Source organism: Cololabis saira, chromosome 3 (assembly GCF_033807715.1).
Source record: "Cololabis saira isolate AMF1-May2022 chromosome 3, fColSai1.1, whole genome shotgun sequence".
NCBI lineage: Eukaryota > Metazoa > Chordata > Actinopteri > Beloniformes > Belonidae > Cololabis > Cololabis saira.
In genome coordinates, this window is record NC_084589.1 from 46027539 (window position 1) to 46046945 (window position 19407).

Sequence of the window (19407 nt, forward strand, 5' to 3'; positions counted from 1 at the left end):
GTCCCATACAGTCGTCATGGTGACAGAGATGTCGGACCTGTCAGCAGCTCCAGCTGAAAGATCATGTTGGTCTGAACCGGAGCAACTGGTCCAGTTCAGGACAGAGATCCAGAAGATCCTCTTGGTACCTGAACCAGCTGATGGTCCAGTCTTAGTCCTGGACCAGCAGATCCAGACTAAACCAGCTGATGGTCCAGTCTTAGTCCTGGACCAGCAGATCCAGACTAAACCAGCTGATGGTCCAGTCTTAGTCCTGGACCAGCAGATCCAGACTAAACCAGCTGATGGTCCAGTCTTAGTCCTGGACCAGCAGATCCAGACTAAACCAGCTGATGGTCCAGTCTTAGTCCTGGACCAGCAGATCCAGACTAAACCAGCTGATGGTCCAGTCTTAGTCCTGGACCAGCAGGTCCAGACTAAACCAGCTGATGGTCCAGTCTTAGTCCTGGACCAGCAGGTCGGTGTGATCTGATCATCAGCAGGTTCCTCTAACGGAGCCAAAGCTCCATCAGGATTTGCAGGTTCCATCGTTGAGCTCCTTTAGTTGTGTCATGAACTGACTTCATCATGACAAAAATGGGAGACCACACACAGGGATAAATGCTCAAAACCATGTATTTATTTATAATTAAATCAATCAAAATATATGCAACAGGTAAAGTAGGGTGTGAGTCATCAGTTTGATCAGTGGTGTATGGCAGGTGTGGATGTGTGTAAGTGTAGTGTATGTGCAAGTGCAGAAAACTAAAGACAAACAAACTCAAAACAACCAAAAGAAAGCCATGCTTACTGAGCAGGGGAGAGAGACCAAATGGCCCTGACCAGCCTGCTTAAATACTGGGCCTGATTGGAGTCAGGTGTGCCTCCTCATCTAGGCACACCCATGCAGGCTGGTCCCCTCCTCCTGCACATGAACAGAACACCCTGTTAAGACAGGGTGGGTCGGCACACCTCCCCCCTTAAGAGAGGAGACCAACAGGTACTCCGGAACTTTAGCTCACACATCCTTTGAGACTCTACGGCCCAATCCCAAACTCCACCCTAAACCCTCAAGCCCTGAGCCCTCACAGACTTTCAGTGACGTCAGCGTCACGTGATCAAGTGTGCGAGGGTGTGAGGGCTCCAAATGGTATAAATAGGAATGGGACACACTTAGCAGAAACCGGAAACAAGTCAGATAAAAACGTCTGTTTTTTTGGGGGGTTTTTTTCAATAAACTTTATTTAAAATTTCAATTTACAAAATTCCTAGTCAGATCAAAATGTTACCTACCGGTATTATAAGTTTGGGAATGATCATCCGGATGTTTGAAAACAAAGTGGTAGCCTATATAAAGGAGCATAAAATTCAACAAAGAACACAATTTAAACATGCAATACAATATGTATTTCCTTGTTAACATTGTCTTTCTTTCAATCTACCCAGACCAGCAAATCCAGTATGCCAGGCTCAATCGCAGAGTAATTTCTTTTTTGTAAGCGCGTGTAAACTGAGTTAAATATTCCAGCTGTGTTATGACCATCTAATATTACTTTCCATTTTTCAGCATGATGTCATTTCATTTTTGTAAGAGAGCGTATAAATTGATGGTAACCTGAGCTAAATATTACAGTTATCTTATTACTATTTACTGCAACGTTTTTGTTCAACTTGCTGAAATTGTTTAAATTTTGTGGTCATAAATAAATGAATAACCAAATTACTGCCTGACTTGTTTGTGTTGGATCTAAAACTATCTTGCTAGTATTTACATGTATGCATTTCTGTTAACATAGGGAATCTTAATTCAAACACTGTACTCAGATCAAAGAAAAGCAAGTCTTGTTTATTCAACTGAGGATTTGTCTAATACAGTGCTTCTCAATCCTGGTCCTCGTGTTCCCTGTCCTGCATGTTTTAGATGTTTCCCTGCACCAACACAGCTGATTCTAATTAAAGGTCCTCATTAGCTTGTCACCAAGGTCTGCACAGCTCTGTTGATGACACAGGTACTTTTATCACGGTGTGCTGAAGCAGGGAAACATCTAAAACATGCAGGACAGGGGCCCACGAGGAACAGGATTGAAAAACACTGGTCTAATATAAAATGAAAACAAATGAAATTGAACCTCAAATTATGAATGAAAAAATGATGAAGAAAACAACATTTTGTCCTACATCTTCCCACAAATGTCAATTAACTGGTCATCCCTCTTCCTTTCCCTCTCCTCCTCCTTTTCATCCAGCTCCCTCAGCCTCTTTTCCTGTCTTTAGTGTTGAAGAAAGTCCAAAACGTCATTTGTCCTTTTTTTGGATTTCTTTCCTCCGTTTGAATGAATGAATGAGTGAATGAAAAACTTTATTTCGAACATGCTCAAAAAAAAGAAAAGAAAAAAAAATATATATATATATTTTTTTTTAATTATTTTTTATATATATATATATATATATATATATATATATATATATATATATTTAAACCAAAGAACAATAGTTAAATAATATGTTTGTTGGTCGCTCCCTGTTTGTAAAGGAAATAATAGGGCCGTTGAAAAATCATCACGGGACAACAGTTTCTGAATTTAAATCACCAGTGGGCTATGTATTTATACTTACAGGTGAACTTTCTTCTCGCAGTTGCACATGGTTCCTTTTCCTCCGCCCCCTGTTTTGTTTACATTCTCCCTGGTAACCTCCTTTCATGTCACAACGCAATGAACTGTGGGTAATTCCCTTTCCCAGAGTGTGCTGGGATGCTGACTTGCGGGAAGGGGGCAGTAAGGGCTGAAAATGGCTGCCGGGAGCCCTCGCTCACTTAACCACTTGAGGAATGGGACAGCCCTAAGCCCTTACGCAAGGTGCGGGAGCGCGCACGTAAGTCTACGAGTCTGCGAGGGTGGAGATTGGGATTGGGCCCCAGGCTTCCTTTAGCAGAAAGTCTTTCTCTCTCTCGTGCCGCTCCTCCGACTCCTTCAGCAGCTCCTGTGCCTGATGCAGCTTTGCATCCACCAGCTGTTGCTGCAGGTTTTTATGCTTCACCACTTTGTCGATGTGCTCCTCGCGCAGTTTGTACTGTTCGTAGAGTTTCTTAAGTTTTTCTGCCAGGTCTGCGTTCTCTTGTCGAAGGCTGGCGTTTCTCTCGTTGTGCTGCTCCATCTGAGTCTGGATGTCGTTCAGCGTCACCTGGAAACGAGAAGTCACCTCCTTCCTCTTTTCCTCCTCCAGCCGCGTTCTTTGGATTCCTTCCTCCTTGAGTGTCCGGTTGTGTCTTTGCAGCTCCCTGCAGAGGCTTTCCAGCTTGCTGCGGGCCAGGATGGCCTTGCTGTGCTCGTTCCTCAGGTTGTCTTTCTCCTGGACCAGCTGGTTCTGCTTCTTCTGCAGCACCTTCATCTGCTTCTGAGTGTTACGGTTCTCTTCCAACAATTCGGCGTATGTCGTGCAAAGGCCTCCAAGCTTTTCCTCGGGGGTGCTCAGTGTGTTGAGGGTCTGCATGAGGAGGGTGATTTCTTTACCCAGACCTTTCACTTTTTTCTTCTTAGCATGGGTTACTGCGCATGCCGGAAAGACCTCTGTTTTTCCCTCTTGTTTACTTGGGTAAGACGAGACAGGGACCTGGGTAACCACATTTGGAGCTATAGCCTCAGCCCACACTTTATCCCCCGCCAAATCATTTCCAAGTATTACATCGACCCCTTCCACTGGTAACTCAGGCCGCACTCCCACCACCACCTCTCCACTAACCAACCCACAGACAATGCTCATTCTATGTAGGGGCACCGGAATTAACTGCATACCCATACCTCGCATCAAAATGAAATCGCCCGTGTCTGACGTGGAGGAAAATGGAACTATGTTGCGACAGACATAAGTATGTAACGCACCCGTATCCCTCAAGATGTTAACCTTAATTGCCTTTCCACCAGACAGTGATACAAAACCCTCTGAAAGGAATGCTGAATACTCAGCCTTAGGGTCACCCCCAGCAGAAAACATGTCAGGAACACCTTCCATTTTAACAATTAGCTGAGGTGAGGGGACTACAGGTGCAGCCAACGCGGACGGTTTGATTTGTGCACCACTCAATGTCGTCTCTTTAGCTTTATGAGCAAAACAAGAATTTTTCCAGTGTCCAGTTTTATGGCAAAAATGACAAACATTAGGGTCACTCCGTTTCCCGGAACCCTGCTCCGAATGTAGTACCCCTGAATCCCCCTGCTTTCCTGTACGAATGGACCCACCAGTTTGAAGCGTGTAGTCACCAAATACACTTTTGTGTGTTAGACAGTACTCATCAGCCAAGATAGCCGCTTCTTGGGGGGTCTTCACTTTCCTCTCAGTTATGTAAGTGGCAATATCAACGGGCACACAGTTTTTGAATTGTTCCAGAGTCATTAAATCACGAAGCCCATTAAAGGTTTTAACCTCTGATGCTACACACCATCGGTTAAACTGGACCAACATATCCCTCCCAAAATCCACATAAGTTTGATGTTCCTCTTTCCTCCAACTCCTAAAACGTTGTCTGTAGGCTTCTGGTACCAACTCATACGCAAGTAGCACTGCCTCCTTAACAACCCCATATTTCTGACTATCAATCACTGATAAGGAAGCATAGGCCTCCTGGGCCTTACCTGTAAGGACACATTGGAGCAGTAGGGTGCGCTCACCATCTGACCAACCTCTGGCGCCTGCCACTCGCTCAAACAGGGCAAAGAACAAATCTGGATCTTTTTCTGTAAACTTGGGAAGTAATTGCAGATTAGAACCAACATTAAACTGTTTTGCTTCATGAACACTCAACTGGAACTTATCATGCTCCAATTCCAATTTTTTTAACTCAGTCATTTGTCTTATCTGTTCCATTTCTTTCTCATGTTCAAGTTTAATTTTAAGCAATTCCTTTTGTTGTTCAAAGGTTAATTGGCTCGAAGAAAATGAAAAAGTTCCACCAGCACTTGGGTTCTCATCATCCTCTGGGACCACCTCCTCTGACAACACACCCTTTGTCACCAAACTGTCGATCAGAAAAATCTTCACCCTAACCTTTGACAGTTTTGAATGGACAGCAATTTTGTAGTGCTCTGCTATTTGTACCAGCTGGTCCTTTGTGCATCTGTCCAGTCTATCCACAGATGGATCCTGCAGAAAGTCCTCCACAGAACTCATTTTTTATTTATTTATTTCTTTTTAAATTAAAAAAAAAAAAAAACCACTGCAACGGTTTAAACTAACAAGTAGCAAAAGACCCCAGGGCCCAACTCCCCTATGTAACCTGCCTAACCAAAACCTGACTGACTGGCTCAACCCTAGTCTTCAGTGGCCCTCCCGAGTCCCCCCCTCCGACAAGGGCCTCTCAGTGGTACCACCACACTCCAGCTTTCGTGGAATGCAATCTAAACCAGACAAAAAAAAAAAGACAGTGGGTCCCATATGGAGACCCACTGTTAAAAGCTACCAGGAGTTGGAGCCCCAAGGACTAAAGCACTTTATAAACTTTATAAACCTGCAGTGAAAGAATTAGTTCCTAATGCTCTCCCCCCTCCCATACATACAAAACCTATGTGTGTCTCCCAAACCAGTTTGTTCCACAGAACACAAACAAAGCTTAAGTTTACCAAACAATTGATAGAAAAACAAGCAAGTAACAACCAAATCTACCAGTAAACTTAACTAAAGTGACGAGCCCCCATCTTGTCATGAACTGACTTCATCGTGACAAAAATGGGAGACCACACACAGGGATAAATGCTCAAAACCATGTATTTATTTATAATTAAATCAATTAAAATATATGCAACAGGTAAAGTAGGGTGTGAGTCATCAGTTTGATCAGTGGTGTATGGCAGGTGTGGATGTGTGTAAGTGTAGTGTATGTGCAAGTGCAGAAAACTAAAGACAAACAAACTCAAAACAACCAAAAGAAAGCCATGCTTGCTGAGCAGGGGAGAGAGACCAAATGGCCCTGACCAGCCTGCTTAAATACTGGGCCTGATTGGAGTCAGGTGTGCCTCCTCATCTAGGCACACCCATGCAGGCTGGTCCCCTCCTCCTGCACATGAACAGAACACCCTGTTAAGACAGGGTGGGTCGTCACAGTTGTTTGTTCAGATCATGTGGTTGATTGTGAGATTGTTGCAGCTCCACTCGTGTGTAACTTATCTGGTGATGTGGGGACTGTCGTGTCCTTCACGTGGTCGTGAACTTATTGTTGACGTCATGTTTCCTCATATTTCTGCCCTTCACTGCATCACCAGTGAGAGTCACCAACGGACAAAACCTCAGAAAAGTGCGTACGCCAGCCTTGGTGTTTGCGTGAAAGACTGCAACTTTCTACGTTCAAATCAATTTTTGTATATCCGACCGTGAGCGTAGAAAGTGGCGTACGCACGTTTTTTGTGCGCCGCACGTTTTGTACATGAGGCCCCCGGCCCTCACACAGGCTCAGAGGCCTGGGTGGAGAGTACTGTATAAACCTCCATTAACCAGGAGGGTTGGGGATTTACAGTGGAGGCTCCTGCACGGGGTGCTCGCTGTGAATGCCTTTGTTTCTGTTATTAATCCAAATGTTCAGCCTGTTTGTTCCTTCTGTGCACAGAGAGAGACGGTGTTTCGTTGTTTCTAAGAGTGTGCTCGTCTTTCTGCTCTGTTTCACCTGCTGAGTCGAATGTTCTCGATGTTTGGTGAGACTTTTTCACACCTGGGGCCTTATGTACTAAGAGTGCGGCGCACAAAAAACGTGCGTACGCCACTTTGAACGCTCACGGTCGGATGTACAAAGAATGACGTGAACGTAAAAAGCTGCGGTCCTTCACTCACACATTAAGGCAGGGGTCCTCAACCCTGGTCCTCGAGGGCCGGTGTCCCTGCAGGTTTTAGATGTTTCCCTGCTTCATTGCACCATGATACAAGTGACTGTGTCATTAACAGAATTGTGCAGCTCTGGATGAAAAGCTGATGACGATGATTAATTAGAATCAGGTGTGTTAAAGCAGGGAAACATCTAAAACATGCAGGACACCGGCCCTCGAGGACCAGGGTTGAGGACCCCTGCATTAAGGCTTTTGTACGCACTTTTCTGAGGTTTTGTCCGTTGGCGACACTGACTGGTGATGCAGTGAAGTGCAGAATATGAGGAAACGTGACGTCAACAATAAGTTCAGGACCACGTGAAGGACATGACAGTCCCCACATCACCAGATAAGTTACACAAGAGTGGAGCTGCAACAATCTCACAATCAACCACATGATCTGAACAAACAACTAAAGGCAGGAGCTCAACGATGGAACCTGCAAATCCTGATGGAGCTTTGGCTCCGTTAGAGGAACCTGCTGATGGCAGGATCAGGAGCGAGTCCTCAGGCACCACACTGATCTGCTGGTCCAGGACTAAGACTGGACCATCAGCTGGTTTAGTCCTGGACCTGCTGGTCCAGGACTAAGACTGGACCATCAGCTGGTTCAGGTACCAAGAGGATCTTCTGGATCTCTGCCCTGAACTGGACCAGCTGCTCCGGTTCAGACCAACATGATGCTTCAGCTGGAGCTGCTGACAGGTCGAACATCTGTCTGTCGGCATGACGACCGTATGGGAGGACTACTGGAGATTAAAGCCAGACCCTAAACATCCCATAACTGTGTCTGGACAGAAATACATTAAAATATATTTTGAAGCAAAAACCGGTGTTGTGCCAAAAAGTGATTGCCTGCCAGAATCTGATTTCTTCTGATTTGTGGCCGCGGGAGCGCGCACAGCAGCCCGTTGAGCGAGAGCGCTAAACCGTCAGATTTCAGATTATGAAGCTCAAGAATGAGATCAAGTCATATTTAGGCAGAAACAACCTTTCATTAACTGTATTTGGCCTTCAATCAATATTTGGCAGGTAAAAAGACCCATTTTCAGGAGAGAAATCAGATTCTGGCAGGCAATCACTTTTTGGCACGACACTGGGATCTAGACCGGTCTCTCCTCCTGCGGATGAAACACTCCGAGTTACAGCAACTTTGCTCTTTATTTCTCACGTTTGCACCTCGATAATCCCGTCGGCACAAATTGTCTTTATTTCTGCAGCAGAGGAATCAGATCGTGATGCTTCATGTTTTAAATATAAATGTATTTTGTTCACATTGTTATACTTATGAGAGAGTTGATCGCGGACATCCATAATGTGTAAGACTCAATAAACGTGTACATTGGTCTTAATGCGTTAGTATATAATATGCATGACAATAAAGCTGAACGAGGAGCCGTTTTTCATGCACCAAAAATTCTGGTGTCGGTTCTTAAAATACAAACAAGAAAAGCAGAGTGTAATGATGCACTAACGCTGCCCATAAACATTAACAAACCCTTACAATCATAATAAAACCACAACTCTTCACTGAACGCAACGCAAAGCAAAGAACACCATAATGTAGGTGTCAAAGTGAATCCCAGAAGGGCCGGTGTCCTGCATGTTTTAGATGTTTCCCTGCTTTAACACACACCTGATTCTAATTAATCATCGTCACCAACTTGTCATCAAAGTCTGGATAGTTGTGTTGATGACACAGTCACTTGTATCATGGTGCAATGAAGCAGGGAAACATCTAAAACCTGCAGGGAACCCGGCCCTCGAGGACCGGAGTCCGACACCCCTAAATGCCCCAAAATGAATTATTTATTCCAGCTCAGAGCTGATGTTTTTTTTTATTGGTTTTACCTGTTTTTGCACATTTCTTGTTAGGATGAGCTGTTTTTAATGGATAATTATCTTCATTATCATATTCAAACCAGTGCTTTAAGTGGGCCGGTACGGAGCGGTACGCAGTACCGGCACTTCTAAATTGTACCCATCAGCGTACCGGAAATTATTTACTGTGTGCGGCGCGTACCGGTACTGTTCTTCCCAGATTCCCCATCAGTCAGTAACTCCCCCCGATCTCCCCAAAGTCTACAGGGTCGGCAACCTCAGGCACCCGTGCCATGATTGGCACGCGGCAACGAACGTAAAGGCGCCGTCTAAACACACATAACCTACGCCGTCGATTTTACGCGTAACCATAAATCAGCCTTTATTCACCGCACTACCCGCCCGGCGCTCCTGAAAGAAACTCCTAAAATAAAGAGTTCCCACGTTTGTACTAAACAGAAAACAAGCTTGATATTGTGATATTTAAATGTTCTTCTATTTTCTTCCTGTCGCTTGCATAAGCAGGTTGAAAGCTGTAAGTAACTCTTAAATATGTTCCCCTTAATAAGGTAACCGCTCCTGTATGCTTTTATTTGTTTTACCGGATTTCATGTTACATGCTTTTATTTTGGTACTCTTCACCGGAAGTAACAATCGCGCATCTGAAAGTAGGTCAATTGAACGCAGCGCTGAAGCAGAGCACGTGTGGTATGGAAAACGGAGTGTGTTCTGCTGTTAAAGGTTTATCTACTGTTTATTAAGCGCCTAGCTGGAATTGGGAACAAGGTAAAGTGTTAAAAATGACCACAAAGTTAACAGTCATACAGTTTTATTTGTTTGTAAGAGCTAATTGCATTTATTTATCTGTTTTATCTAGCTCTTACGGTGTTTTCCAAAGGTGTTTTCTGAAGGTGTTTCAAGGCTTTTCACGGTGTGTTCAAACCATAAGGATGACGGCTGAACATAAATAAAGTTCTTTTGAGAAACATCAGTACGCTTCACCATTGTCTGGCTGGGGTTCGCTACAGTAAGAGCTTGACCCTCATCGATCCTGATGACCTGCTGCCCATGACGAGTCCTGACGGAGGATCTCCACGGTGTGTCTGCTTATGCTGCTACTGCTGCGTCGCCACCTGCTGTCCACGCGGATCCATCAAGCAGCACATCTCCATGCGTTGGTGCCATATCTACGGTGATCCAGGCAGCAGTCACAAGGATTTGATGCAATGGTCAAGTACGGCTATACTCAGTGATATTGAAGCAGAACTGTGAGTATTAACCTACAATTATACAGACCACAGATGAGGAACGGATGAACAATTTCGTGGATTAAAAGAAAAAGAAAAACAAAAAAAAGAAAAAAAAAAAAAAAGGAAATAAACATTTAATACTCACCTGCTCAACGACATCAAAAGGCAACTTTTGTTACAGTTACATGCTATAAACAGACTATTTATAGCTAAGGGACATTTTTTGCTTTTGGACTTTGCATTGAAAGTTCTTTGAAAATTCTGTTTACTGTTGTATTTGCACTTACAGTTACAGTTATTTAAGTGTCTCTATTTTTATGCATCTGTGCCAACTATTTGTACCCACATACTTATGTGATTCATTGCATGGTGTAACTATATTTGCTAAAAGGTTTTCTCCCAACTTAAAAGTTAAAAGTTAAAAATATTTAGTTGATAATGGCAGAATCAGCTATTGATAAAGAGTTGGAGAAGCAGAGGGCTGATGTCCAGCATGAAGTTCAAGAGCCACAAAATGAGCTCCCCATATCTGCAGATGCTGAGAGACTATGTTTGGAGGACACTGTTGAGATTACTGATGACCCACCCGAGGGTCTCCGTCGCTCTGAGCGTGCACGAAATCCTACTGAGAAGATGCGTGTGCACCAAGAGGAAGAGGCCAAGAAAAGGGAGAAAAGGCTGCTATCCATGTATGAGAAATGGAAGCTTCAAATACGCAAAGCGAGAGATCAGCTGAAGACATACATGCAAGAGAGTGAACTCTGGCTTCTCATTGACGAACTTAAGAGAGGAAAAATAGACATGATGAACATATACTTTGAAATTCGAGATCTCACTACACCTTCAACTGACATAAGAAGACGAGTTGATACATGTGAATCAGTGACCACAGAAATCCTTAACATTGCCCACAGCAGAGTGATAGATGAAGAAGCTGAGTTTGATGAGAAACGGGAAGGACGCCGCCTTCATGAACTTCTCCGCCATAACTATGCAAAATCCATTTATGGATCCGCTGCTTCCATGACAAGTTACAGCAAGTCAGACCACTACTCTGTTGCATCTTCACTAGCGGCCAAACGAGCAGATGCAGCAGCTGAACTAGCAGCGAAGGAAGTGAATTATAAGATGCTGCAAGAGGAAGAAAGACAAAAGGAATCAATACGAGAGTTAGAGGAACAACAACGGAAGGCTCTAGAGGCTAAGAAGCGTGAGTTGGAGCGATTGCAGGCAGAGAAAGAAGTGCGGGCAGCCCAGGCCAAGGTGAAGATATATGATAAGGAGGCAGAACGTGACACTGCTTACTACACTAACGATGAAAGGAACAAGGAAGTAAAGAACGTGCCTGTAACTGCAGTCCCCCCACCCCATGTTTCTGTACCCTCTCATACAGACCTTTCCTCTCTCACTCAGGTCTTTCACGACAGCATAGCCTTAAATAGGCTGCCTGTTCCCGAGCCATTCGTCTTCGGCGGTGATCCAATACGGTTCATTGAATGGAAAGCAGCGTTTACCTCGCTCATCGACCAAAGGGCAATCACTCCAGCTGAAAAACTCTACTACCTCAAGAAATATGTTGGTGGTCCAGCACGCCAGGCTCTAGATGGCACCTTCTACAGAAGTGACAACGAAGCCTACCAAGATGCGTGGGACAAATTGAACCGCCGCTTTGGCCAGCCATTCGCCATTCAGAGAGCATTTAGAGAAAGGCTCTCTAATTGGCCAAGGATTCAGCCTAAGGATGCTGAGGGGCTCAGAAACTTCTCAGACTTTCTAAATGCCTGTCAAGATGCCATGCCTCATGTCAAGGGCCTTGACATATTAAATGACTGCGAGGAGAACCAGAAGCTCGTTCATAAACTACCAGACTGGGTGACTTCACGCTGGAACCGTCAAGTCACACGAAACCTGAACGAGAGGCAAGAATTCCCCAGCTTCAAGGACTTTGCTAGCTTCATGTCAACTGAAGCTGAGATTGCCTGCAATCCCATTACATCTCTTCATGCTCTTCATTCTTCAGACTCGAGCACTGAAAAGAGAAATCTCCGAGATGTGAAGAGAAACAAGGCCAGTGTTTTTACCACTCAAACAGTTGCAAATAATGATAACCAAAGGTCAGGCCAGAGAAAAGCTAAGACTCCATGTATTCTTTGTCAAGATACTAGACACCAGCTTCATGCATGTTCCAAGTTCACAGAGATGTCATTGATTGAGCGACGGAACTACGTTAAGGAGAAGAAACTCTGCTATGGATGCCTAAAACCTGGCCACAGCGCAAAAGACTGTCGCCACCGTCACTTCTGTGACACCTGCAAGGGAAAGCATCCAACAGCCCTTCATGACACCACCTATGTAAGAGCAAGGTCTTCACCAGAAACAGGGGCAAATCAAGGTCCTGCTGCAACTTCCCTCAGTGTAGCAGGAGAAGGCTCATCTAACGCGTCGATGGTGATACCAGTGTGGGTGTCATCCAAAAATAACCCAGCTGCTGAAAAACTTGTTTATGCTCTTATCGACACCCAGAGTGACACTACATTCATTGACCAAGAAGTGAGTGACAGTCTTGATGCTGACAAACATCCAGTGAAGCTGAAGTTGACCACCATGAGTGGAAAAGACACCATTATCGAAAGTGAGAGTGTTTCTGGCCTTCGAGTAAGGGGATACAGTTCTGCCATTCAAGTCAATCTTCCGGTGGCCTACACAAAGGACAGTATACCGATGAACCGCGCTCACATTCCTACTTGTGAGACGGCTAAACAATGGAGTCATCTCACAGAAATAGTTGAAGAAATTCAACCGCTGAAGGACTGTGAAGTTGGGCTTCTCATTGGCTACAACTGCTCTAGAGCCATGGCTCCAAGACAAGTCATTCTAGGAGGAGACGAAGAACCCTATGCTATACGGACAGACCTAGGATGGAGCATTGTGGGGCGCTCTTCACAAGGCCATGGCTCACTGAGCACAAGTTATCTGTGTCATAGAATCACAGTTAAAGAGCTGCCTCCAGCAACTCCCGCTGATGTGATCCGTATACTGGAGTCTGACTTCAAGGATGGAAGTGAAGATGGTAAAACGGTTTCACAAGATGACATCACCTTTCTCAACAAGCTAGATGAGAGCATACGGAAAAACATACATGGCCATTATGAAATGCCTCTGCCCTTCAAAACCAGACCGTACTTGCCTGACAACAGAGACTCAGCCATGATACGCCTCAACCACCTTAAAAGGAAACTGCAACGGGATGAAAAATATAAGGAGCAGTACGTCAGGTTCATGGAAGAGGTCATCGAAAGGGGAGATGCAGAGCAGATCGAAAATGGTGGGAGCAACGGAGAAAGATGGTACATTCCCCATCATGGTGTTCGCCATGCGAAGAAGCCTGATAAACTTCGTGTAGTGTTCGACTGCTCAGCCAGATACAAAGGTACCAGCTTAAATGACCATCTTCTCTCCGGGCCTGACATGTTGAACAACTTAAGTGGAGTTCTCATCCGCTTTCGTCAACACCCTATTGCACTGATGTGTGACATTGAGAAAATGTTCCATCAATTTCATGTTGAGGAAGCTGATCGGAATTACCTGCGCTTTCTGTGGTGGAGGCAAGGAGACCTGAACTCAAAGCCAAGTGAGTTCCGTATGAAGGTACATTTGTTCGGCGCAGCATCCTCTCCTGGATGTGCTAATTTCGGGCTGAAGCATCTAGCTAAGGAGAATGCCAACATCTACTCTCAAGGCTCACGATTTATCATGAGGGATTTTTACGTAGATGACGGCCTCACAAGTGTAGAAAACATTGAAGATGCTATTCAGCTTGCCAGAGAGGCACGTAAACTTTGCGCCACTGGTGGTCTTAGACTCCACAAGTTCGTGTCGAATAACAGAGATGTCCTAGAGAGTATACCCCTCTCTGAACGGGCAACCAATGTGACAGATATGGACCTCATGTTCGATGATCTTCCACTCGAGAGAGCCCTCGGGATTCAATGGGATGTAGAGTCCGATCACTTCAGGCTAAATGTCAACCTCAAAGAGCAGCCTGCAACACGCCGTGGCGTTCTGTCTACAGTGGCCTCTCTGTATGACCCGCTCGGTTTTGTGGCGCCAGTTCTGCTCAAAGGGAAGATCATCCTTCAGGAGATGTGTACGCGTGGCATGGGCTGGGATGATCCTCTCCCCGACGAGCTTCGTCCAAAATGGGAACAGTGGAGAAACGATCTGTCTCACCTGGATAATGTTACCATACCCCGCACTTATTCACCTGCTGGATTTGGAAGGGTTTCAAAGGCAGAGCTTCATCATTTCTCTGATGCCAGCACAAAGGGTTACGGTCAGTGTTCATACCTCAGGCTACAAAATGAAGATGGAGATGTTCACTGCACCCTAGTCGTTGGTAAATCACGAGTCTCACCAACAAAACTCACAACCATTCCAAGATTGGAATTGACGGCGGCAGTGGTTTCAGTGAAGATTAGCTACATGCTCAAGGAGGAATTGGGATCTGCTGACACTGAAGAGTTCTTCTGGACCGACTCAAAGGTGGTCTTGGGATATATAAAAAATGAAGCACGGCGATTCCACACCTTTGTAGCTAACCGCATTCAGAAGATTCAGCTCATGTCAGCCCCTCAACAATGGAGATATGTTCCAACAAGTGACAATCCTGCTGACCACGCTTCTCGGGGCTTGACTACCAGTGAGCTTCTGTCATCTACCTGGTTCACTGGTCCCAAGTTCCTATGGAACAAGGAAATGAAGCTACCAGCAGAGGAAACTCCGGACTTAACAATCGGAGATCCCGAGGTCAGAAGTGCTCTAGCACTCACCACAGGAACTACTGAACGAGTAAGCCTGGTTGATTGCTTGTCCAAGTTCTCATCTTGGTCCCTGGCTACTAGAGCTGTTGCACGGATTTTAAGGCGCATCAGCAAAAACAGGTCAAACAGTCTCACAACTGTAACAGAACGAGAATATGCAGAACATCGCATAATCAAGGATCTTCACGAAAATGTGTACCAAGAAGAGTTAAAGCTGTTGAGCAAAGGGATCCCCCTACCATCTCACAATCCCTTATACTCTCTCGATGCATTCCTTGACCAAGATGGTGTCCTCAGGGTGGGAGGAAGACTGAGCAACTCCTCTCTTCCCAGCTCGATCAAGCACCCTGCGATCATCCCCAAAGACCATCACATCACAAAGATCTTGATTGCTCACCATCACGAAGGGATGAAACATCAAGGTAAAGGCCTCACCATTAATGACATCAGGTCCAACGGCTACTGGATTCCAGGAATTAACCGGGCAGTAGCATCCTACATTCGCCACTGCGTCACCTGTAGACGGCATCGGAAACCAACTGAAGAGCAAAGGATGGCTGATTTACCCCCTGAACGCGTGGAACCATCACCCCCCTTTACCTTCTGCGGGATGGACTGTTTCGGTCCCTTTGCTACCAAGCAAGGACGAAAGGAGAGCAAGAGGTACGGTCTTCTCTTTACTTGCCTCAGCTCCCGGGCCATCCATATTGAGATGCTTGACAGCATGTCAACGGACTCCCTCATTAATGGCCTGAGATGTTTTATTGCCATACGTGGCGCTGTTCGTCAGATTAAGTCTGACCAAGGAAGCAACTTTGTCGGAGCCAAAAACGAACTCAAAGAAGCTCTCAAAGAAGTTAGTGCAGACCGGCTGGCTGCATTTCTTGCCGACAAACAATGTGACTTTGTTATGAATGCGCCCTATTCAAGTCACGTTGGAGGGGTGTGGGAGAGACAGATCAGGACCGTGAGAAGCGTCCTAAGGTCCACGCTTGCTCTTTCCCCTGGTAGACTAAATGATGCTTCGCTAAGGGCTTTCCTCTATGAAGCTATGGCAATCGTCAACAGTCGCCCTCTGACTGTTAACAACCTCAGTGACCCTCATAGTCTCGAGCCACTCACACCTAATCATCTCCTGACTATGAAATCTGCCAAGGCCTTACCCCCCCCAGGAGACTTCGTCAGGGAGGACATGTATGGCAGGAAAAGGTGGCGACATGTTCAGTACTTAGCAGAACAGTTTTGGAGTCGATGGCGAAAGGAATACCTTTCCAACATTGCTCTAAGACAAAGGTGGCACATCCCAAGAAGAAATATGCAAGTTGGAGATATTGTACTCATGAAAGGAGATGATGTGCACAGGAATGAGTGGAGATTAGGGAGGGTTTCAGGAACCACTACTGATAAAGACAGACTTGTAAGGAAGGTGAAGATTTGCCTTGGTGACAGGAAGCTTGGCAAAAAAGGGGAGCGTCTCCACAAGATGTCTGAAGTTGAGCGCCCAGTCCAGAAACTTGTCCTGCTGCTAGAGACAGGCTAAATCTGCCCCCCTTGTGGTTCATAATACCTCCACTCTCATAGCATCCTATTTAAATGCAATGGATAAAGGTTTAAAGGTTTTCTATCTGTTAGAAGCTATGTGCTCCCATGTGAGGAGGTTCATTTTCATTTGAGAAATCATTCGTGCTTAATGCAAACTGTATACTGTTCCATTATTCACTCATGATTGGTGGGAGTGTAAGTAACTCTTAAATATGTTCCCCTTAATAAGGTAACCGCTCCTGTATGCTTTTATTTGTTTTACCGGATTTCATGTTACATGCTTTTATTTTGGTACTCTTCACCGGAAGTAACAATCGCGCATCTGAAAGTAGGTCAATTGAACGCAGCGCTGAAGCAGAGCACGTGTGGTATGGAAAACGGAGTGTGTTCTGCTGTTAAAGGTTTATCTACTGTTTATTAAGCGCCTAGCTGGAATTGGGAACAAGGTAAAGTGTTAAAAATGACCACAAAGTTAACAGTCATACAGTTTTATTTGTTTGTAAGAGCTAATTGCATTTATTTATCTGTTTTATCTAGCTCTTACGGTGTTTTCCAAAGGTGTTTTCTGAAGGTGTTTCAAGGCTTTTCACGGTGTGTTCAAACCATAAGGATGACGGCTGAACATAAATAAAGTTCTTTTGAGAAACATCAGTACGCTTCACCATTGTCTGGCTGGGGTTCGCTACAAAAGCGCTGTAGGAAACAGTCATGATGCAGGAACGGATCCATAGTTGAAATGAGAAGTTATCTCTATGATTCCTCCTCATTTAACCACAAAAACCTCAATAAAGTGTCAGAAAGAAATAATATCCTATTATTATATAGGTCCTGGAACATCGGACGGGAGGGAGAGAAAAGGTCCTGGGGAATAAAAACAACAATTAATAACTGCGTGTGACGCAATCAAACAGCAAACAGCGTGGAATGAGGGGAGTACGGTGTTAAATGCAGCAAACAGCATGTCAGATCATTACTGGGATGTGGGGAAAAAGCAGAGGACACGAGAAATTTCAAAACACTGCTTTCAGTTGTCTATTTCGGATGCATTTAATCAGAAAAAAATAGAAGAGGGCTCTCTGCGCTCCCGATCTCCTGCGCGGTGCGTCCCGTGACGTCTCCATCACCAGCGGTTTCCCAAATACAACTCAGCCTGGATCATTTCTCGTGTCCTCTGCTTTTTCCCCACATCCCAGTAATGATCTGACATGCTGTTTGCTGCATTTAACACCGTACTCCCCTCATTCCACGCTGTTTGCTGTTTGATTGCGTCACACGCAGTTATTAATTGTTGTTTTTATTCCCCAGGACCTTTTCTCTCCCTCCCGTCCGATGTTCCAGGACCTATATAATAATAGGATATTATTTCTTTCTGCCACTTTATTGAGGTTTTTGTGGTGAAATGAGGAGGAATCATAGAGATAACTTCTCATTTCAACTATGGATCCGTTCCTGCATCATGACGGTTTCCTACAGCGCTTTCAACCAGCTTATGCAAGCGACGGGAAGAAAATAAAAGAACATTTAAATATCACAATATCAAGCTTGTTTTCTGTTTAGTACAAACGTGGGAACTCTTTATTTTAGGAGTTTCTTTCAGGAGCGCCGGGCGGGTAGTGCAGTGAATAAAGGCTGATTTATGGTTACGCGTAAAATCGACGGCGTAGGTTACGTGTGTTTAGACGTCGCCTTTACGTTCGTTGCCGCGTGCCAATCATGGCACGGGTGCCTGAGGTTGCCGACCCCTACAACAAATCCAACCTGTAGACTCTACAGGTTGGATTTGTTGATTAAGGTGTTTTGATGCTCAAAACTTGCCTACAGACGTAAAGGCGCGAAATCGGCTGGTGTAAACTGACATGAACTCCGCTATTCTGCCTCAACAATGCGCGCGCGCAGCTTGGCTACGTCATACTTGTATACAAACACGGAAAGCGGTCTATAGTAGACTTGTTTACAGTGTTTTAGGGCAAGTAAGGAAACGTGAAGGGAAAACGATCACGGCTGGGATGTTGGCCTGGCTCCAGAAAGGATCAAAGAGGACACGGACCGGATCAGAATTGAATGATGACAGCGCTCTCGAACAGCCCCTCCCACCAAAAAAAAGGGTTCAGACGCTGCAATCTAGCAAAAGCGCATCAAACGTGGAGCCTGATGCTGTGCAAACAAATGATACCGCTGCTGAAAGAGACGTCAATAACGTCAGACAAGATGATGAGTGGCCAGACTGTTGGTCAAAGGATCAAGTGCAGTATTTTTGCTCACAGAATAACTGGCTTTTTGCCAAAGACAGAAAACTTGGCTGCAAGGTATGTCACAAAGCCGGCACACTGGGTGTTAAAAGAGAGCAAGGTCTAAGGTTGTCAAGCGAGTGGATTGGGTGTTTAATCGCTGCATTTGGGGATGACAAGGGGAAAAAACAATCTTCATTGCGGAAGAAAATCAAAGAGCACAGAGATTCAAGATCCCATTTAAAAGCAGTGGAAATTGAAAAGATGGCATCAGACAACGAAATGATTAAACATATTCAAGATATGCACAAAGCTGAATATGACACAACCTGCAGAGTTTTTAGGACAGCTTACAAAATTGGTAAGCACGGGCGTCCTTTTACTGATATGCCAACTGACATAAGGCTGCAAGAGTTAAATGGAGTCAGCATGGGCAGAGTTTTACACTCCAACAACACCTGTGCTGAAATTATTGACCATGTTTCAACAGACATGAAAAAGAAGATAGTTGATGACATCATCAAAAATAGAAGAAAACTCTGTGTGCTGATTGATGAGTCCACCACAATTAGTGGTAAGTCTGTGTTGGTAGTTTGCCTGAGAGCTGCTATTGCAAACAAAGAACCAGACACATTTTTTTTTTGAGCTGCTTGAGTTGGATGGGACCACAGCAGATAACATCACAAAGACATTACTGGAATGTCTTCACAAACATGGATTCGATGACCAGTTTTTGGGCGAGTGTTTAGTAGCCTTTGCATGTGATGGAGCTTCTGTGATGCTGGGCAGAAGAGCTGGAGTTGCTACACAGCTTTCTTCAAGATTTCCAGACCTGTTTGTGTGGCATTGCTCAAACCATCGTCTGGAGTTGGCTGTTGGAGATGTCGTGAAGGAGGTCAGTGGACTTAACCATTTCAAG

At 44.9% G+C, this 19407-nt stretch overlaps 2 protein-coding genes across 3 annotated transcripts in view; one reads left to right on the plus strand and one right to left on the minus strand.

Moving 5' to 3' along the window:
- LOC133440386 (NLR family CARD domain-containing protein 3-like) overlaps nt 1–19407 on the plus strand; it is a 290643-nt gene that overhangs the window by 227560 nt on the left and 43676 nt on the right. The window lies entirely within an intron of this gene.
- LOC133424090 (alpha-taxilin-like) lies at nt 831–3510 on the minus strand. The gene is made up of 3 exons (XM_061714507.1): nt 2895–3510; nt 984–1016; nt 831–904 (listed from the first exon to the last, which is right to left on the minus strand). Exons 1-3 carry the CDS (start codon nt 3469–3471, stop codon nt 831–833), a joined length of 684 nt encoding a protein of 227 aa, XP_061570491.1. The 5' UTR covers nt 3472–3510.